The sequence below is a fragment of the Coregonus clupeaformis genome, chromosome 14, assembly GCF_020615455.1.
Source record: "Coregonus clupeaformis isolate EN_2021a chromosome 14, ASM2061545v1, whole genome shotgun sequence".
NCBI lineage: Eukaryota > Metazoa > Chordata > Actinopteri > Salmoniformes > Salmonidae > Coregonus > Coregonus clupeaformis.
The window spans coordinates 25,447,948-25,469,821 of record NC_059205.1 but is presented as its reverse complement, the minus strand read 5'-3'; the positions used below and the strand labels follow the sequence as shown (position 1 = coordinate 25,469,821).

General features: G+C 41.9%; 2 protein-coding genes across 3 annotated transcripts; one reads left to right on the top strand and one right to left on the bottom strand.

The window, feature by feature from the left end:
• Positions 1–1,174: 1,174 nt before the first annotated feature.
• LOC121581590 (L-threonine dehydratase catabolic TdcB-like) lies at positions 1,175–3,619 on the bottom strand. Of its 2 annotated transcripts, none has more exons than XM_041897086.1 (6): positions 3,562–3,619; positions 2,985–3,169; positions 2,630–2,811; positions 2,410–2,471; positions 2,089–2,276; positions 1,175–1,914 (listed from the first exon to the last, which is right to left on the bottom strand). In XM_041897086.1, the coding sequence occupies exons 2-6, from the start codon at positions 3,166–3,168 to the stop codon at positions 1,775–1,777; spliced, it is 756 nt and encodes a 251-aa protein (XP_041753020.1). In that variant the 5' UTR covers position 3,169; positions 3,562–3,619; the 3' UTR covers positions 1,175–1,774. The 2 variants fall into 2 exon arrangements, with proteins under 2 accessions (XP_041753020.1, XP_041753021.1); XM_041897087.1 differs by lacking the exon at positions 3,562–3,619 and adding an exon at positions 3,394–3,546.
• An 86-nt stretch (positions 3,620–3,705) lies between these two features.
• LOC121581259 (mitochondrial tRNA-specific 2-thiouridylase 1) lies at positions 3,706–20,523 on the top strand. The gene is made up of 11 exons (XM_041896767.1): positions 3,706–3,888; positions 4,072–4,237; positions 4,591–4,697; positions 4,832–4,957; positions 5,767–5,939; positions 17,028–17,081; positions 17,208–17,274; positions 17,405–17,505; positions 17,666–17,810; positions 18,552–18,634; positions 19,394–20,523. Exons 1-11 carry the CDS (start codon positions 3,807–3,809, stop codon positions 19,538–19,540), a joined length of 1,251 nt encoding a protein of 416 aa, XP_041752701.1. The 5' UTR covers positions 3,706–3,806; the 3' UTR covers positions 19,541–20,523.
• Positions 20,524–21,874: the final 1,351 nt, after the last annotated feature.

Below are 21,874 nucleotides of genomic sequence, written 5' to 3'. Positions count from 1 at the left end.
AGATCCTGACTAGTTTCCCAGTCTCTGCCGCTGAAAAACATCCCCACAGCATGATGCTGCCACCACCATGCTTCACCGTAGGGATGGTGCCAGGTTTCCTCCAGACGTAACGCTTGGCATTCAGGCCAAAGAGTTCAATCTTGGTTTCATCAGACCAGAGAATATTGTTTCAAACCTTTTGGCAAACTCCAAGCGGCCTGTCATGTGCCTTGTACTGAGGAGTGGCTTCCGTCTGGCCACTCTACTATAAAGGCCTGATTGGTGGAGTGCAGCAGAGATGGTTGTCCTTCTGGAAGGTTCTCCCATCTCCACAGAGCTCTGTCAGAGTGACGATCGGGTTCTTGGTCACCTCCTTGACCAAGGCCCTTCTCCCCCGATTGCTCAGTTTGGATGGGCCGCCAGCTCTAGGAGGAGTCTTGGTGGTTCCAAACTTCTTCCATTTAAGAATGATGGAGGCCACTGTGTTCTTGGGGACCTTCAATGCTGCAGAAATGTTTTGGTACCCTTCCCCAGATCTGTGTCTCGACACAATTCTGTCTCGGAGCTCTACGGACAATTCCTTCGACCTCGTGGCTTGGTTTTTGCTCTGACATGCGCTGTTAACTGTGGGACCTTATATAGACAGTTGTGTGCCTTTCCAAGTTATGTCCAATCAATTGAATTTACCACAGGTGGACTCCAATCAAGTTGTAGAAACATCTCAAGGATGATCAATGGAAACAGGATGCACCTCAGCTCAATTTTGAGTCTCATAGCAAAGGGTCTGAATACTTATGTAAATAAGGTATTTCTGTTTTTTATATTTAATAAATGTGCAAACATTTCTTAAAACCTGTTTTCGCTTTATCATTATAGGGTATTGTGTGTAGATTGATGAGGATTTGGTTTTATTTAATCCATTTTAGAATAAGGCTGTAAAGTAACAAAATGTGGAAGGGTCTGAATACTTTCCGAATGCACTGTAGGTGGGAGGTTATGGGCTACTCAGTTTATTTATTTGGTAACTCTGATTCACTGATAGCGTTACCTAGGAATGTGTGCTTCGTACATGCCTAATATACACCCCATCAAGTGATTGCTATGTAGTATGGACATGAGAATTTATGTATTTCGGTTTAACAAAGAGCACAGTTGTGGGAGTTGTTGACATTTCAATGATCAAACAGAGCATATGTTCCTGACATTGAATACATTGCATAGTTTATTTGCAAAAAGATAATATCACAGTATAACAATTATTATTGAGAAAAATAATGCATGATTTGCCCCTAACTTTAGCTGGTTAGAGCGATGGTCATTCGTTCTTCTCTGTAATAGTCAATGTAGTAAAATAATAATGCATAATTTCTCCTAATTCAGACTGGTTGGAATAATCATTCTTTATTCTCTGTAGTAGTCACTGTAATAATAACTTTGTAAACATTCAATGGGGCAACGCATGAGGAGAACTTGAACAAATCGCCCAGGACTAAATACGCTGGAAAACTGTTGTCAGTGGCCTATGCTCCAAGAGTAGAAAAATACCTAAGCAAGTAAGTAACTAGACATTCAATCAGGGAAGTTAGTGGCACAGCTCATAGGGCAGGGTGCCTGGGAGGGACACAACACACCAGGCAGTTAGCAATGGTAGATGTTTGAACCTTTAAGTGCCTTATGGTACAAAACACATCAGGGAGTTAGCACAGGTAAAGAAGGTACATTTCACATATTTGTTGGCTTGGCTATGGTTCATTCCAGATGAAGACAAAGTTGTTCCTTCTTATGTCCTGATCTTTTAGGATTTATTTAAATCTAGCCAATCTACTTCTCTGAGATGTACTGTACCTGCAAAAGGTGGAGCCAGTCCTGACTCAATGCTCTTGGTGTCCATGCCGACAGGCTTCTTCTCGATGAAACTTTTGTACATGGTGCAGGCTAATGAATCAAAGACAGGAAAATAAGGTAAACAAAATGGTCATACTGTATATCAACCCTTCAGTATATTGCCCCATGTGTATGTTCATGTACATCATTTAGTGGTGTATCGTAGTTGTAAAAAGCCCTGCCTGATATTGTCTTGGTGAAGTTTAACCAACAGGTGTTATGTACCTCCTTCTGGCTCTACTCCATATATCCTTTTCTTCTCGCAGCCAGCCAGTTTGATGGCAGCAGCCACCCCAGCCAGTAGACCTCCTCCTCCACAGCACACCACCACTACATCAGGCTGGGGCATCACCTCCAGCACCTCAAAACCTAAACTACAGCACAGAGAGAGAGTGGGGGAGGGAGAGAGGGGGCTGGGGTAGGAGGGGTGGGGGGGTAGTGAGAGAGACAGACAGCGAGAGACAGACCAGCATTTTATTTTCCCTCAAAAGGCGGGAAAAGGCCTGCATAAAGCTGGTTGTGTTGCCTTGTTCAGCTGTTCTGTACCTGGCATGTCCTGCAATCAGGTCCAGGTCATCGTATGAGTGGAGGAACGTCATGTTTTCCTCCTGGACACAACGATTCACCCCGTTCATCAGACAGGTCGAAGGCGGGTGCACAGCAATTGTACTCAACAACTCACTGATATATTTGGTTATTTTCAGATGTGTAATTTTAGATGATACAATTAAAGACTGAAGCAGTCAATTGGAAACAAGAACCTTACTTGTATGAGTGTAGATTTGGATACAAGGGCTGTCTCTGGCATCACCCCTTTCCCCTTGGAGCCGTAGTGTTTAGAGGCATACGCAAAAGACTTCCCATAGTTCCCTGCAGACACGGTGACAAAATGAGCTCCTTTTGGTCTCCTGGCAAACTGGTTGGCCACTCCTCTTATCTTAAACGGACCTGGCAATTAACACAATGACAGAAACTGCTGTTATTGTATCACTCTCAATGTCCAACATCAACCATGTCCATCAATATATCTATTACAAAACAGCCTACATTATTAATTGAAACTTGTACATTAGTAATGTAAATGTGCCTGACTAAGGCATTTCATTCATACACAAACTCACCAGTTCTCTGCATGTTCTCCAGTTTGATGAGGATGTTACAGGGGATGTTGAGCGGTAGTGTTGTTTGGCACCATGGGATCATAGGAGTGTCGATGACTCCCAAAGGACTGGTCCTCACTGTCTCTCTGGCATCTCTTAGCAGATCCAAAGTGATGGCTTCCACTGATACTGGCACGTCCACCATGCTGGAAGACAACCACACAGTTGTATCAAATAGGTTCGAAACAGTCTTTTGTGGGATTATCCTAAAAACAGTCATTCATTTGCATAGACTTCGTGAGGATTATTCTTATATGACTTGCTTAGCTCCTTTCCACCAAAATAAACATTATATATTGTTGAATTATTCTGCTCTATTAATACTTGCAAAAAAGGTTTAATGAAATTACGTAACACAAAAGTATCTCACCATTGACATGGTGGAACTGTTACTACAGATTTACAGATTTACACAATATATTCCACTTTCCCGGGTGTAGCAGTCAATATAATCAGAGACACAGTTGTATAATTCTAGTCCACGTACATTGATATTTTTGAAGAAATATGAAAATGTGTGGATTTTCAAGTTTTTTACCCAATTTACGGAGCAGAATTTCAACAGCTCCGTTATGTTTACAGTGTTACAGTTATTCTGGCACCTCGCAACACAACACAACACAAGTAAACCACGGTTGAAGGTAAAGCCAACGCGACTTGTTTCTAGTCGGACATTGTTTTGAGACGGACCGAATAAATGGCCGCGTCTATCCGAAAAAGTGAAGTTGTAACCTGAATTAGACAATTAAAGACATATTTTCGTGGCAAATAGTTGTGAAAATCATGGGTGTCGTGAGACATATCGTGTGCGCGATGTCTGGAGGAGTTGACAGCTCTGTAACGGCTTTGTTACTCCGAAGAAGAGGTGAGACATTCCTTCACTGGAGAACTCAACATTAGCCAGCTAGCTAAAAACTCCTTGAGACGATACAAGTAAACCTAAGGTTTTTTTAATGAGTAAACGGAATATCTGTCTTATTATTTTATATATAATGTTGCTTGTTTAATGTAAATATAACGTCTTCCCATTGATTTGTTTTATTGACAGGGTACCACGTTACTGGAGTGTTCATGAAGAACTGGGATTCCCTGGATGAGAAGGGGTTGTGTTCCTCCGAAAGGGACTGTGAAGATGCCTACAAAGTGTGCCAGGATCTGGACATACCCTTCCATCAAGTATCCTACGTCAAAGAGTACTGGCACGAAGTGTTCACGTAGGTAACCTCTTTAATTAGATGATTGTTAAATCTGTATAATTTGAATAGTTGTAGCCCGGCCAAGCAGACAGCTGCTCTCACCCAAATTTAAATATGTGAGTTATCGCGAGATTAGGCTGGTGTCACAAGGCTAGTTTTGTGGTGTGTTCATTGTCTTGCAAAATAAACCGTTTACCATTTAAGAACCAAACAGAGCAAATGCAACGAAATTTGGAGGGACCTACCTGAATTTGTCCAATAGAAACGCTCGTTTTTGTTGCAAAACGTTTTCCGTTTGCAACAGAATCTGCTAAATGAATATACCCAAGATTGTTCTCTCTCAATGTCTGACCACTGTCTTCTTTCTTCAGCAATCTTTTGAAGGAATATGAGATGGGCAGGACACCAAATCCAGACATTCTGTGCAACAAACACATCAAATTCAACCACTTCTACAGTTATGCCATCAACAGCTTGGGTATGTAGCCTAATAATAATGTTCAGTATTATTAGTATGCTTAGTATTATATTATAAGAACTTCAAGTACCATTAAAGAAACTGAGCTTGTACAAAAAAAAGCAAATATTGGGTTGTTGCTGATTTCCCCCTAGGTGCTGATGCCATGGCGACAGGCCACTATGCCAGGACATCTCAGGAGGATGAGGATGTCTTCCAACAGAGACACGTGGCTCCTCCCCCTCAACATGTCTTCAGAGACCGCTTTGAGATCAGGAACCGTAAGAACAACTCCTCTCAACCTATATCTGTGCTTTTCTCATACATTTACATTTTAGTCATTTAGCAGACGCTCTTATCCAGAGCGACTTACAGGAGCAATTAGGGTTAAGTGCCTTGCTCAAGGGCACATCGACAGATTTTTCACCTAGTCGGCTCGGGAATTAGAACCAGCGACCTTTCGGTTACTGGCACTATGCTCTTAACCACTAAGCTACCTGCCACATACCAATGTGTTGTTATTATTATCATGTCAATCTTACCTCTTTATAATAATACGTAGACTTTGGGCGCTTTCACATATCCCCTTATGATCCGGATCCTGGAGCGTTTGGTACCATGATCTGCTCTATAAACCATATGTGAAACGCAAAAGAACCCTGGCTGAAACTAATCCTGGACCTGCGTGAGTAGCGGGTCCGAAATCCAGGATCAGAGTACCAAGTATTGTGACGCGGCAGCGTGAGTCGTGTGGAACTTTTTTGACCGTTGTAAAGAAGTTAGCTCACTAACGTCATGTAGAATGTGCGCCTTGCTAATCGCGCCCTGAAACGGTTATGTTCAGGTCTTGTGAAATCAAAACATATTCTGTAGAATTCTCAAAAACGGTCCAGGGTACCGAAGTAGGGTACCGAATTTCATATGTGAAATGCTTTTATTTGTAAGTCTGTAGACATTTGATATGTGTAGAGAAATTCAGGGAACTTGAATGAGTACAACCATTGGTTATATTTGATATAGGGACCTATATTATAGGACTGTCATTGGATTGGTGTCTCAGATATTTAACCCTTTGTTATCTCCGTTGAAGCGGTGAGGTTGTACCAGGGAGCGGACCGCTTTAAGGACCAGACATTCTTCCTCAGCCAGATGTCGCAGGATGCTTTGCGGCATACACTCTTTCCACTGTCGGGACTCACCAAAGACTACGTGAAGAAGATTGCAGCCGAGGCCGGCTTCCAACACGTCCTGAAGAAGAAAGAGGTAACTAACCAAACAGACAGACAGATACACTGCCCTCTGTATGTACTGTATTTGGACAGTGAAGCAAAACATTACAATTTGTCTCTGTACTCCAGCATTTTGGATTTGAGATCAAATGTTTCATATGAGGCGACAAGTACAAAATGTCAACTTTAATATGAGGGTATTTTCATACATATCGGTTTTACCGTTTAGAAATTAAAGCACTTTATGTATCTAGTCCCCCCAAGTCATAGATATTTGGACAAATTCACTTAGTGTATTAAAGTAGTTAAAAGTTTTGCATTTCGTCCTGTTTTTCCTTGTGCGCAATGACTACATCAAGCTTGTGACTACAAACTTGTTGGATGCATTTGCATTTTTTTTTGGTTGTGTTTCAGATTATGTTTTGCCCAATAGTAACTGAATGGTGAATATTGTATTGTCATTTTGAAGTTAATTTGATTGTAAATAAGAATGTTTCTGAACAAGGCAAGGCACTTAACCCTAATTGCTCCTGTAAGTCGCTCTGGATAAGAGCGTCTGCTAAATGACTTAAATGTTATTGCGGGTGTAGTGAAATGCTTGTATTCCTAGCTCCAACAGTGATCAACCAGGCAGCAAGCCAGCAGTGGCCTTTATTCCACATGGCACAAATAATCCAACTCATGGTAGAATACACACAATGTGAAGGAGATCGTGATGCATTTAGGAGGAGTGTGTACACTTCCTTGAGGCTGCACAAGTGCTCCAAGGGAGATGTGGCATTTTATATAAATGTGAGGATGGTTCTTCTAGCCCACGAACTTAGACTTGATTATGCAGCTTTTAAGAGAATAAGCAAAGTTCTAGGGATTCCTTCCTTGCGTCTCAGCTCATATTAGAGACATGACAGGAGAGTGAAGGTAAATAAAAAGGCAGAGTAGCCCATTATTGTCAGGTAACTTGCTGTCTATAAATAATGATATTTATTTGCTCCAGTAACTAGAAAGTGTTATTCAAAGAGTGGGAAAAATATAACTAGGCTATACAATGAGACTGTCACATACACTACCGTTCAAAAGTTTGGGGTCACTTAGAAATGTCCTTGTTTTTTAAAGAAAAGCAAAAAAATGTGTCCATTAAAATAACATCAAATTGATCAGAAATACAGTGTAGACATTGTTAATGTTGTAAATGTAAATGCTGATTTTTTTTATGGAATATCTACATAGGCGTACAGAGGCCCATTATCAGCAACCATCAGTCCTGTGTTCCAATGGCACGTTGTGTTTGCAAATCCAAGTTTATAATTTTAAAAGGCTAATTGATCATTAGAAAACCCTTTTGCAATTATGTTAGCACAACTGAACACTGTTGTGCTGATTTAAAGAAGCAATAAAACTGGCCTTCTTGAGACTAGTTGAGTATCTGGAGCAAAATGGTCAGAAACAAATAACTTTCTTCTGAAACCCGTCAGTCTATTCTTGTTCTGAGAAATGAAGGCTATTCCATGCGAGAAATTGCCAAGAAATTGCCAAGAAACACGTATGTGTACTACTCCCTTCACAAAACAGCGCAAACTGGCTCTAACCAGAATAGAAAGAGGAGTGGGAGGCCCCGGTGCACAACTGAGCAAGAGGACAAATACATTCGAGTGTCTAGTTTGAGAAACAGGCGCCTCACAGGTCCTCAACTGGCAGCTTCATTAAATAGTACCCGCAAAACACCAGTCTCAACATCAACAGTGAAGAGGCGACTCCGGGATGCTGACCTTCTAGGCAGAGTTGCAAAGAAAAAGCCATATCTCAGACTGACCAATAAAAAGAAAATATTAAGATGGGCAAAAGAACACAGACACTGGACAGAGGAAGATTGGAAAAAAGTGTTATGGACAGACAAATCAAAGTTTGAGGTGTTTGGATCACAAAGAAGAACATTTGTGAGACGCAGACCAAATGAAAAGATGCTGGAGGAGTGCGTGATGCCATCTGTCAAGCATGGTGGAGGCAATGTGATGGTCTGGGGGTGCTTTGGTGGTGGAACTTTTGAACCGTAGTGTATTCGGAAAGTATTATTACCACTTCACTTTTTTTCTCATTTTGTTACGTTACAGCCATATTCTAAAATTGATTAAATTAAAAAAATGTCCTCATCAATCTACACACAAGGTTTTTAGAAATGTTTGCAAATGTGTATATATATAAAAAATAAAAAACCGTAAATCACTTTTACATAAGTATTCAGACCCTTTACTCAGTACTTTGTTGAAGCACCTGTGACCGCGATTACAGCCTCATGTCTTCTTGTGTATGACGTAGGGGTGGGCGATATGAGCTAAAATTCATATCACGATATTTTCCACTGTCCAGACGATATCGATATGATATCACGATATATGACGTAAAAAAATATGAATCACATTTTAATATCCCTTCTTGGTTAAATTATATTAGTTAAGGAAAAATATGTATTTGAACCTTATATAACCAGAAAGAGTGAGGCATTGGACCGTATGGACCTGAAAAGTTTTTATTTGTATTGTGCAAACATGCATTCCGTAAACATGAGGTAGGTAGGCCTATATATATATATATATATATATATATATAAATTAGATATTAAGTAAAATTAAATAAAAAATAACAGGAGATAAAGAAAATAAGGTAATTACAAATTCAAATACGTGTGTTTGTTTTGGCTACGGTCCGTAGATATGTAAAAAACTAACCGTTTGAAACTAAACCTTTCAAGCCTCAACCATCAATTATCAACAATATCAACAAATCTTCACTAGAACTTTCTTCACAAGTTCCGTGCCAGGAATACCAGCATGTTGACTGTTTCTGGCTTTAGTGCTGCCCTGTGACATGTCACCACATTGCCCCCCAGTGCTGAATGCCCTCTCAGAGGGGGCACTTGTGGCAGGGATGCATAAGTATTTCTTTGCCAGACAACTCACACGTGGAAAATTAGATCCGTGAAATCGCCACCACTCCAAAGGATCAGACTCGCTGTCTGCTGCCGTTGCCAGAATGTAGCTATTCAGCTCTTGCTCAATGATCTGCCTCTCTGAACATGAGGCAGGTGCACTGCTGGTCTGCTTAAAGAAGCTCCCAAGGCTCTTCTTGGGCTTCTTGCCTGATTGATGAGCAGTGGAAGCTTCTTTCTCCCTGTCAGTGTGATCCTCTGCAAGAGACGATTTTCCCAGGGCTGTGTTCTCCACCAGGAGGGCTTCGGTCTCTGAGGCAGCTCTCACCTTAAAAAATGAAAATAATTAAACTTTATTTGTATAGCACCTTTCATACATAAAATGCAGCCCAAAGTGCTTTACATTTGAAGCAATAAAACAAGAACAAATGAATAAATACCTTAATGTCCTCCAGTTTCTCAGCGGACATGTACCTGGTCTTGAACCTTGGATCTAGAAAGGTAGCCATGGAGAGCAGCTCATCTGTTGCAGGGTCAGTGTACTTGTTATTCAAGTAATCAAGAACCTTGATCTTGATCTCTTTGGTCAGTTCTGTATCGTCCTTGCTCAGATTTAGAACCTCTGCATTTAACAGATTGATGACAGGCTTCAAATAGGACACGCTCACATACGCTTCTCCTGACAGGGCATCTGTAAAGTCCTGGAGTGGCTTCAGTGCTGCTGTGACTGATTCCAAGACCTGGATGTCTTGCCAGGTAGGTACAAGGTGCCGTGTCTTTTGTCCCCTGCCAGGACCTGTGTAATGGCCTTTTCCTGCTCCAGGACTCTTTCCATCATTTTCAGACGAGATCCCCACCTTGTCGGAGATTCTGTGATGAGCTTGTGCAGGGGCAGGCTTAGTTCATTCTGTGCTGTCATCAGGGCCTTCTGCTTTTTCCAGCTGTATGAGAACGTGCTAACCACCTTTTTGCAAACCCCTGTGGCCCGGGAAATCGCACACCCCTGTGGCCCGGGAGCGTTTTGGACACTCCTCTCTGGAAATTGGGAATAAGAAATCAAAATAATAGGGTGAAAAATAATCGAATCACAATACAATAATAATTAATAATAATGAATTTTTTATATAGAAATCACAATACAATATAACTTTTAATCTTTGTTTGAGGATTTACGGCATTTACATTCAACTGTTACACATTTTACAAATCTGATGTGCTTAGATTTAGCCTACGGTACATGGCTGATGTGAGCTGTATTTTTTCTTAATAATAAGCATCATACAGGGTAGGCCTAGGCTACAGTCCTGAAACTTACCAATAGCATTGTGCAGCCTGTGTCCGAAACATCCAAGGTTTGCCCACTTGTTCAGCTGCAATGCCTTGATCATGTTCGATCCGCTGTCGGTCGTCATACAAACTTGACGCGACTCTTTTAATCCCCAGGACGACAGTATGTCCCTCAGCCCACCTGCAATTATTTCCCCGGTGTGGTCGTCTGGGAAATAAGACGTCTGTAGGCACTTACTTTTCAGTTTCCAGTCACCGTCTATGTAATGGATTGTGAGGCTTATATAAGGTTCTGTGGTACGACTTGACCATAGATCGGCAGTAGTGGAGAAGAATGGAATGTTATTTATCTCACTGTAAACTCTGTCCCAGCATTCTGTGTAAAGCTGTGGCAGGCATTTTTGGCTAAAATATTTGCGGCTCGGGATCTCATATCTTGGGTCCAGAGTTTGAATCAACTTTCTGAACCCCTCTTTCTCCACAGTTTGAATCGGTACCATGTCCTTCGCTATGTGATTTGTAATCGCAGCTGTGATGTCTATCCATTTTTTGCTCGTCTTCTCATAGCAAGTACCGGCAGCAAATGATGATATAATTGATTGTTGAGTGCGAGTCTGGCTTGTCTTCGGGCGAGCTCCTGGGCTTACTGTCTCACGCATTCTGGTGCATTGTTCATACTCACGGACATGTATGTTTTTTAAGTGATTGAACAGGTTGGTCGTGTTTCCACCTTTTGCTAAGACAACACGACGACACAACTTGCATAGGGTAGTGTTTTGGTCGGGGTCGGAGATTTTAAAGCCAAACCAGTTCCAAACAACAGAGGTGCCCCCTTTCTTCTTAACCAATTTATCCTCCTGCTCTTGAGCAACATCAATTTCTGTGTTTTCGCTCATCCTGGATTGTAAAGTTTTCCCCCAATAGTTAACCTGCCTCCTAACTGCAGCTGCCTGCACACTTCTTTGTTGCTAGCACTACATGCGTGCAACAAGTGCATGCGACGTGCGCTCATAAAAATAGGTCAACATATTAACATACATTCTTTTATTCGTAAGAACCAAGAAAGGTTGGATAAAAAAAAAAAAAAAAGATGTAGCTACTTAGTACTATCACTCAGTTGAAATTTGGAACAAAAAAATATTGATGCAAAATTCGAATTTATGAATTCTGAATAAATCGCGGTATCCATGATATTGCTAAATCCATATCATGGCGCGGCACAATACCGGTTTTTACTATCAAACCGGTATATCGCCCACTCCTAGTATGACGTTACAAGCTTGGCACACCTGTATTTGGGGAGTTTCTCCCATTCTACTCTGCAGATCTTCTCAAGCTCTGTCAGGTTGGATGGGGAGTGTCGCTGAAGAGCTATTTTCAGGTCTCTCCAGAGATGTTAGATCGGGTTCAAGTCTGGGTTCTGGCTGGGCCACTCAAGGACATTCAGGGACTTGTCCCGAAGCCACTCCTGCATTGTCTTGACTGTGTGCTTAGGGTCATTGTCCTGTTGGAAGGTGAACCTTCTCCCCAGTCTGAGGTCCTGAGCGCTCTGGAGCAGGTTTTCATCAAGGATCTTTCAGTACTTTGCTCTGTTCATCTTTCCATCTATCCTGACTAGTCTCCCAGTCCCTGCTGCTGAAAAACATCCCCACAGCATGATGCTGCCACCACCATGCTCACCGTAGGGATGGTATTGGCCAGGTGATGAGCGCTGCCTGGTTTCCTCCAGACGTGACGCTTGGCATTCAGGCCAAAGAGTTCAATCTTGGTTTCATCAGACCAGAGAATCTTGTTTCTCATGGTCTGAGAGTACTTTAGGTGCCTTTTGGCAAACTCCAAGCGGGCTGTCTTGTGCCTTTTACTGTGGAGTGGTTTCCGTCTGGCCACTCTAACATAAAGGCCTGATTGGTGGAGTGCTGCAGAGATGGTTGTCTTTCTGGAAGATTCTACCATCTCCACAGAGGAACTCTGGAGCTCTGTCAGAGTGACCATCGGGTTCTTTGGTCACCTCCCTGACCAAGGCCCTTCTCCCCCGATTGCTCAGTTTGGCCGGGCGGCCAGCTCTAGGAAGAGTCTTGGTGGTTCCAAACTTCTTCAATTTAAGATTGATGGAGGCCACTGTGTTCTTAGGGACCTTCAATGCTGCAGAAATGTTTTGGTACCCTTCATTCTACACAATCCTGTCTCGGAGCTCTACGGACAATTCCTTCGACATCATGCCTTGGTTTAAATTAATGTTTTTCCTCATCAATCTACACATAATACCCTATAATGACAAAGCGAAAACAGGTTTTTAGACATTTTTGCAAATGTAATAAAAATAGTGGTGTGTGCCTTTCCACATTTCTTATTTTATTTATTTAACCTTTATTTAACTAGGCAAGTCAGTTAAGAACAAATTCTTATGTACAATGACGGCCTACACCGGCCAAACCCGGACGACGCTGGGCCAACTGTGCGCCGCCCTATGGGACTCCCAATCACGGCCGGTTGTGATACAGCCTGGAATCGAACCAGGGGGTCTGTAGTGACGCCTCAAGCACTGAGATGCAATGCCTTAGAACGCTGCGCCACTCAGGAGCCCATAAATCATGTCCAATCAATTGAATTTACCACAGGTGGACTCCAATCAAGTTGTAAAAACATCTCAAGGATGATCAATGGAAACAGGTTGCCCCTGAGCTCAATTTCGAGTCTCATAGCAAAGGGTCTGTATACTTATGTAAATAAGGTATTTCTGTTTTTATTTTTAATACATTTGCGAAAATGTCTAATAACCTGTCCGCTTTGTCATTATGGGGTATTATGTGTAGATTGATGAGGAAAAACATTAATTAAATCTTAGAATAAGGCTGTAACGTAACAAAATGTGGAAAAAGTGAAGGGGTCTGAATACTTTCCGAATGCACTGTACATACAGAGTAGGCTACTGCAAATTAACTTTACATACAGTAAAACATGGTGTAAATACATAAGGGATAATCAACGAGGGGCTATGCGTTATATGGAAAATAATGAGTGACATGGAAGGTGTGTTCCACGATGCGCTAGCAGAGTGGAACTGACCTTCCACGAAGTTGCGTTATTTTCCAGAGAAAGCATAGAGCCTAGAGTTGTTTATCCCTTTCATACCATGGCTATAATTTAACACATTTGCTGCTAGAAATGTGTTCATTTGCTGGTAGAAATGTGTTCAACATCCACTGAAGTAGCTAGCAAGTTTACTTGATAACTACAGTCATTGCCATGGTAACCAACCAAACAGACTTGCTAGTTTAGCTAACAGTCCTAGCTTGCCATTATGGAAATCTAGTTCAACAGTGCCAATAATGTTTTTATTTTGATTATTGCTTTTAAAAGCAGCTCAAACATAGAACATGTAAGAATTAACTATAGCCATTGAATTCTACCTTGCGTAATAGGGAAATAATGCACGCTCTAGAATGCCCTTCAAGCCAATCAGAGACAAGTATTCAACAATGCCATGGTATATAATTAAGCAATAAGGCCCGACGGGGTGTGATATATGGCCAATGTACCACGTCTAAGGGCTATTCTTACCACTTAGCTGTGGTATATTGGTCATATATCACAAACCCCTGAGGTGCCTTATTGCTATTATAAACTGCTTACTAATGTAATTAGAGCAGTAAAAATAACTGTTTTGTCATACCCGTGGTATACGGTCTGATTTACCACAGCTGTCAGCCAATCAGCATTCAGGGCTCAAACCACCCAGTTTATAACAGCATTTATACCATGGCATTGTTGAATACTTGTTTCTGATTGGCTTGAAGGGCATTCTAGAGCGTGCATTGTTGAATTTGATTTTCGTAATGGCAAGTTAGGACGGATGGTTTGGTTAGCTAAACTAGCAAGTCTGTTTGTTTGGTTACCACAGCAACTACTGTAGCTACAGTATCTAGTAAACTTGCTAGCTACTTCAGTGGATGTTGAACCCATTTCTACCGGCAAATAAACACATTTTCTTGCGGCAAATGTGTTAAATTATAGCTATGGTATAAAAGGGAAAATCAACTTGTCGTTGATTACATATTTACTCCTGCAGTTATGACTGTTACGACATACCATAATAAACACAATTTTTCCCACAGTTGCGGAGATTCAGAGAGGGCTACAGTCATTGAAGCGTGCTACAGAGCAGATTAGGAGTGCATATGCAGATATAGACCCAGACGTAGCAGGGTTGCTGAGGGAGGATGCCGTCATAGACATTCATGTGTCCTTTGATTGCAAGTGGCACATGAGAGGATTCAATTCCAACTACGGGATAGGTGTGTGCATAGACATTGCAACAGGTTTAGTGATAGACTATGAAGTATTGTCTTCATACTGCCATGCATGTGTGATGAAAAGGAAAAGTGGGGTTACTGGAGAGGAGTTCATGGAATGGAAGGAGTCACGCAGATGACTGTGCCAAAAACTTCTCAGGCTCTAGCAAAGTAATGTAGCAGGATGCAGCAAAACGTATGTGGGCCAGATCAGTCAGTCGCCACAGCTTTCATTACACAGAGATGCTTTCAGATGGTTGACCGTACTGCATACAAGGCAGTACTGCATAGAAGGAAGTTGTCACATTATATCCCTAACCAGGCATTGAGATAGGAAAACTGGAATGCATCAATCATGCCCACGAGGATGGAAACAGCCCTACGTAAACTTAGGGCTTTGCGTAGGGGGAGAGGTGTAGCGAAACTCACTGCACTGAAATGTAAGATTCTGCTAAACTGCTATTACAGGGGTGCAATTCTTGATAACCAGGGTGATGTAGAGGGCATGAAGACTGCTATCTGGGCTGGTTTCTCCATTCCATGTCAATAGACGAAACCCACGGTAGATACTCGTCATCTTGGTGTTGGCACCAGCTAGCCCAAGAAAATGGTGAGGATCCACCCAGTCACAAAAACTATGCATACATTTTTGAATCGAGAGGTTGCACAGAAAATGGTGCCTGTATAACATAGGATGTCAAATGACAACCTCAAAATATTGAAGCACGGAGGAACCCAGAATGCAAATGAATGTCTAAACTCTGTAAGATGGTGTCCTATAAAAAAAATGTGTGGGCAAAAGCCGCATTGATGCAGGCGAGGCAGCCAGTATGGCAGTAGCTACATTCGACGAGGGTGCTACTGCTGTAACAAATGTGATAGACAGATTGTGGCTTGACAGCATTTTTGATGACACTGGATGCAATCAGAGAGGAGGGTGAGAGGTGATGCTGTTTCAACAGAGTGTGCCAAGTGCAGTCGCAGTTCCCAGGACAGAGTCAAAACAGTTAACAGGCTCCAGCAACAACTCAAATAGTGATTTACATATTGGGCTGGTATAGCTAATTCATCCATGAACCTGTGCAAATGTCTCTAGCCTTTTACGTGAAAATGTTTTTACAAGGTGCTGTGCGCATTTGCCGAACAGACCAGTATTTAAAATGGTATGCTCTATTGCTTAAAACTATTCTATTAGATGTGCGAGTGTATTTGTAAAAAGTGTATTCGATGTGTTAATAGTCAATTCAGAAATAACAAATTAATAAGAGATGAGTTCATGTGACATAAACAGTCATATTTATGGAAAATACATGTTAATTGCATTAACCTATCTTTATCGGGCATTTTCAAAATGACCTGTTTCCCATGCGCCAAGTCATTTTTCTCAGCCTTCAAAGGAGGTACATTTACATTATTTCACACACTGGTTCTTATGACTTATAGCCAGACCTGTCCAGAGGCATGTTTTGATATCTCGTGGCATTTTTTCTCTCCAAAAAGTTGCCTCGGTTACACCGACAACGTCATTACATTTTGGTACACCAGAAGTAAATTCATTTCCAATGGAACGCTGCGTTTGCCTTGCAGAATTGCGTTGCAGAGGCAGTTGCAGTGCGTTCTGTGTGGTGCATACGTATGCGTAGATGGCTTGACAGAAATGGTAGCAGAAGGTAAATGCAGAACTTTTATTGGACACATATCCAGATGAGCTGCGTAACATTTTGCGCAATGACACTGTCTGTGTGATCAAGGCGTATGCATCCGTCATACGTGTGAATAGTGCTTTTTAAATAAATCCATGAAACAACAATATTTTGATAAACTGTTCTGGGTATGTCGGACCATTGGATGTGTTATCAACAACAACAACAATATATCAAAGTCATTCTGACTTGAATCAATGTGTTGAAAAATTTATTATTGTGAAGTGCAAATGTATTGAGTTGCCTCATTTTCATATTTTAAATCAAAATGTTGTTTTACTTTTAATACAAAAATATGTTCGGTGTATATATATACTTTCAACTGGTAAAGTTTTATTCTGATATGAGTAAAGTGGAAAAATAGCCTATTAGGGTGTGGTGCCTGGTCTTAATGTGCATGATTACGGATAATCATTAATGAATAATGATGATCATACCCCCAAAATCATGAATAAAGTTAATACCGCCCCAAAAATGCAAACCTCCCCTGTTGTTGATACACTATAAGTGAATTTGTCCAAATACTTTTGACTTCTTCACATGGGGGTGAGGACTAGTGCTTTCATTTCTCAACGGTAAAACAGATATGTATGAAAATACCCTCAAATAAAAGGTGACGTTCTGTCCTTTCACCTCATATGAAACATTTAATCTCAAATCCAAAATGCTGGAGTACAGAGCCAAATTTAAAATGTTCGCTTCGCTGTCCAAATGCATAAGGACGGGAGTGTAGATAAAGTATCTTTCATCTCTCCTCTCTGAGCTGCCTACAGATTAACATATTTTCATTGCATTGTGTTGTTGTTTGGCCTACACCGTAATTACACTGTATTGACATAGATTGCTATATTTTACAAAGTCAGTTGTATTTTTTCGGGGACAGTGTGGCAACACTGAATATCTTTATTTGTTTCCAGAGTATGGGCATCTGCTTTATTGGAGAGAGGAACTTTGAGGATTTCATTCTAGAGGTATGGAATTCAAATACATATACAACATGTACTGTATCAAGTTAATTATTGAGGTACACTGGCCATAGTAATGAATAAACATGTTTGTGTGTAGTAACAATATCTGCAATGCTGTTTTTCTGTCAGTATTTAGAGCCGAAACCGGGGAACTTTGTCTCCATTGAGGATGGGAAGATCATGGGTGAACATAAAGGTGATATCCTCAGTGGTATCTTCTATATTACTGCTTATCCCACTATCCTTATAAGACTACTGCTCTTCCAATGGTAAACCCTTACATTAACGACTGGTTCTCTGCCTGTTCTTCCTCCTCTTCCTCTCAGGTTGGTTCACCCTGACACTAGGCCAAAGGGCTAGGATTGGTGGGCAGAGGGACGCATGGTTTGTTGTGGACAAAGACATCACTACTGGAGAAGTGTTTGTGGTAAGGAATGGTTTCTACCTCTTCAATACTGTTATAGCTAATTTAGTCCTAAACAACTGGCCTAACTACAGTACAGGCTATGAGGCAGATCTCCCACCTCCTTGCTGTTATTTGCTGTTGATTCTCAATGGGATTCTGATTCTAAACTCCCTAACATCAGGGTCCGACCACCAATCACCCGGCTCTATTCAGAGACACGGTACGAACAGATCGTTTCCATTGGATAACGGAGGACCCTCCCACTGAGCTGATCCAGACTAAGATGATGGAGTGTCACTTCCGCTTCATCCACCAGATGCCTCTCAGTGAGTCACATGACACCTGGCGCAGCGGTGGCGCAGCGGTCTAAGGCACTGCATTGCGGTGCTTGAGGCGTCACTACAGACCTGGGTTCGATCCCAGGCTGTGTCACAACCGGCTGTGACCGGGAGTCCCATAGGGCGGCGCACAATTGGCCTAGCATCGTCTGGGTGAGGGGAGGGTTTGGCCGGGTGGGCTGTACTTGTCTCATCGCGCTCTAGCGACTCCTTGTGGCGGCCGGGTGCCTGCAGGCTGACTTCGGTCGTCAGTTGAACAGTGTTTCCTCCGACATATTGGTGCGGCTGACTTCTGGGTTAAGCGGGCGGGTGTTATGAAGCGCGGTTTGGCGGGTCATGTTTCGGAGGACAAATGACTCAACCTTCGCCTCTCCCGAGCCCGTTGGGGAGTTGCAGCGATGAGACAAGATCGTAATTGGATATGACTAAATTGGGGAGAAAAAGGGTGGTAAAAAAATAAAAATAACCCAATTAAAATCTAATAAACAATACCTTTACCTCCCATACGGCTTAAAAAACAGCTTTATTGGGTAAAAAATTTACACTTCAAAAGTGTTGGTAACATGTTAATAACACAGTGAGGTTGTGTCCCGTGCAGCTCAGTTGGTAGAGCATGGCGCTTGCAACGCCAGGGTTGTGGGTTCGTTTCCCACGGGGGACCAGTATATGAAATAAAATAAAAATGTATGCACTGACTAAAATGTAAATGTAAATGTTGTGTATCTCCAGCCCCTTGCACTGTGACCTTGAACATGGATGGCTCTGTGTGGATCATGCTGTCTCAGCCAATCAGAGCACTCACACCAGGACAGGTAAGCTCTCTGTTGTTTCCCACACGTAGACATGTAAGCTGCCTGTCTCACACTTTTCAGAGTTTGGGCAGTTGGTTTTGTTACTTTTTAGGGATGTTTTTTTCTCAGAAGAATTTAAACTATGAGTAAAATTTCTTTAGGCTATTTTTAAATCGATTTATTGTCATTAGGTCAGCTTTTAGGAGTAAAGCCAACCCATGTACCGTTACAGTGGTTTTAGTGAATCTGTGTGAGCTGGTGCGTTAGTGTTAGTCCCAGTGTGTTATTCCTTAAGATCCTGATTAACCAGCGAACAAAGGCCTATCATAGGCCCAACAAACGTAGCCAGCTGCTCCAGTGTGTCTCTTGTTTCCCTGACAGGGATTACTCCAGACTCTAGTCAGGGTACAAAGAGCCTTGTCCACGCTTGGATTACCCCCTTTCTTCATGCGCTATCCCATAACCCACTGCTCTGAGAAAACAATATGGCCGAGACGCGTTTGTCTTGGAGCTCTGGGCTCGAGGCCAGAGTGAGGGTAGATGAATAGAGAAGCGATAGAGAATAGTGGTGTGTGTGTACGCTCAAATGTGGAGGTTAGTTCAGAGGGACTAGGAGTCAATATTCAGCATCAATGTCTCCCACTAACATCAATTTTCTGTGCCCGTCTTATCTACCTCGACATTGAATGAATAGCCTTGCTTCAAAGCTTCCGTCAGTGTCTGCGCCTCGCTACCCTCCCTTCTAACTTCTCCTTATTCACTTCTCTCATCTCTCCCCAGTTTGCAGTGCTGTACAAGGGGGACGAGTGTCTTGGCAGTGGGAAGATCGTCCGTCTGGGCCCCACAGAGCACACACTGCAACAGGGACGAGACCGCATGAAGGAAGCCCCTGTGGCCAAGGAGAGGACTCCGGAACCATCCAGCTGAGCCTGAGAGAGACTTCCTAGAAACAGACCTAGGCTCAGGCCTATCCATTATCGATATGAACCTTACCTTCCAGACTTCAGTCACACTGCTGATGGACAAGACTACTGTACTTCCACAAGCCTTATCCCATTCTCTGAACCGCTACTGTAGAGTAGAGCACACTGATCATGCTTTTGGACCTGTCCACTCGCCAAGAAACACACACTCAAACTTCCTCTGTACTGTTGCCCTCAGTTGATACTTCTTCCTATTAGGGTACTTGTGATGTACAGTATTATTTGATAGTGTGGACTGTGTACAATCATGTACATGGTAATTCATTGTCTAATTTATTTATTTGGACAGATTATTAGAAAATGTGAAATCCATATTTTAAAAAGTATGGCTTTTGTGAAAATCCGAACAAGTAGAGTGCCTTTTCCTTTGGTGCCATTTCACCAAAACACATTTTGGATTGAACTGCATTCTTTTGAACTACTGTATAAAATATGCAATCTGTAAATGGAGAATAACTTGAATTCAGAAATGAAGAGTAAGTTATTTAAATGTAGGATTGTTTTAAATTATAAGTGATTTCTTGCATTTTTGTGGCCAGCAGAAAACCTCACTGAAGAAATCCAGCTAAAGTATGTGATTCACTTTACCTCTGTAGCTACTGTTTCACGTCCTCTTCCACTCTCGCCACAAGGGGGCGAACACACACAAGTTATACTGAGCCTTCTATACTTTGCCTATGCACTGTTTCTAGTGGTTAAAATAACAGTATTTATGTTATACGGGGTGGAATGTACAGGTAACTGCCAAAATAATGGAAACACTGGAGTAAATGAGGGATACAGAGTATATTGAAAGCAGGTGCTTCCACACAGGTTTGGTTCCGGAGTTAATAAAGAAATTAACTTCCCATGTCCCGTGTAGCTCAGTTGGTAGAGAATGGTGCTTGCAACGCCAGGGTTGTGGGTTCGATTCCCACGGGGGCCAGTATGAAAAAAAAAAATGCATTAACTGTAAGTCGCTCTGGGTAAGAGCGTCTGCTAAATGACTAACATTGTAAATCATGCTTAGTGTGTATAAAATGCTTGGCACACCATTATTTGGGCTGCCATGGCTATGCCCCTATAGGATGGCTATGCCCCCATAGGATGACAATGCCCTCATCCACAGGGCACGAGTAATCACAATGGTTTGATGAGCATGAAAGTGATGTAAACCATACGCCATGGCCGTCACCAGATCTCAACCCAATTGAACACTTATGGGAGATTCTGGAGTGGTGCCTGATACAGCGTTTTCCACCACCATCAACAAAACACCAATTTATGGAATTTCTTGTGGAAGAATGGTGTTGCATCCCTCCGATAGAGTTCCAGACACGTAGAATCTATGCCAAGGTTCATTGAAGCAGTTCTGGCTTGTGGTGGCCCAACGCCCTATTAGGACACTTTATGTTGGTATTTTCTTTATTTTGGCAGTTACCTGTACCTGTTCAATGGCTTTGCAGATTATGCCTTTTTTATTTAGTGCCATGCATACCTTCATTTTCAACGGTGATGTGATTTCCATGGGAAATAAACCTACAATTCGCCCAAACTTGTGAATGAATGAAAGCACCATACATTACAAACAGGTAACGTTAAGGGTCACTTTTTCGTTAAATAAGGCTACATTGATATGGATACAAACATAAATGGTAGGATGGAGGAAGCTATGGATTATAATCTAATTTAAAATGGATGATCTGGAGAGTTATGTATATTCTGAAAATAGGTCATTCATAAACTGACCATAATAAGTGTATATAATTCAACCACATAATACAAATCCAAGCACATGGGCCAAGTCTAAATCAATAAATTATTGTAAACAATTTATTCAGAATGGATATGCAAATGATGAGCTCTAGACTACTAACCATGACAATAGCGACTCATTGACCAAATAGCTTAACTTTTTCCAATAGATAATTGTGTGCTAATTTTCTTGGAACCGTGGCCAGACTCATCTCTAACAAGGTACCATTTTCCCAGGTGACAAACTCAATACACAACTAATCTCAAAACATCATAGAAAGTCTCAATGATACCAAACTTGTTTTATAACAAAGTTCTAGTGGCCCTCAAACACACAATGCGCGTGTTAACAAGCACTCTGTATTGTTATAACAATTGTCCGAATGCGCAGTCGTCAACAGCTCAGGACACTTCCGAATCTCCATGAGAAAGCCCCCTGCGAAAGTGTCCCGGTGAGCCGAACACCGCAGGTTTATGTTAATCAACTCTCAGAGGAGGGGAGCCGCGGAGCCATTTTGTAGTCATTTAAAACTTGCCCGTGGAA

Excerpts from the sequence above, each read along its gene's own strand:
- LOC121581590 (XM_041897086.1), bottom strand. The coding sequence starts at position 3,168 with ATGGTGGACGTGCCAGTATCAGTGGAAGCCATCACTTTGGATCTGCTA. Across the intron at positions 2,812-2,984 it reads GGAGAACATGCAGAGAACTG|GTCCGTTTAAGATAAGAGGA; the intron begins GTGAGTTTGTGT and ends GTTAATTGCCAG. Across the intron at positions 2,472-2,629 it reads CCAAATCTACACTCATACAA|GAGGAAAACATGACGTTCCT; the intron begins GTAAGGTTCTTG and ends CGTTGTGTCCAG.
- LOC121581259 (XM_041896767.1), top strand. The coding sequence starts at position 3,807 with ATGGGTGTCGTGAGACATATCGTGTGCGCGATGTCTGGAGGAGTTGAC. Across the intron at positions 4,958-5,766 it reads CCGCTTTGAGATCAGGAACC|CGGTGAGGTTGTACCAGGGA; the intron begins GTAAGAACAACT and ends TCTCCGTTGAAG. Across the intron at positions 17,275-17,404 it reads GATCATGGGTGAACATAAAG|GTTGGTTCACCCTGACACTA; the intron begins GTGATATCCTCA and ends TCTTCCTCTCAG.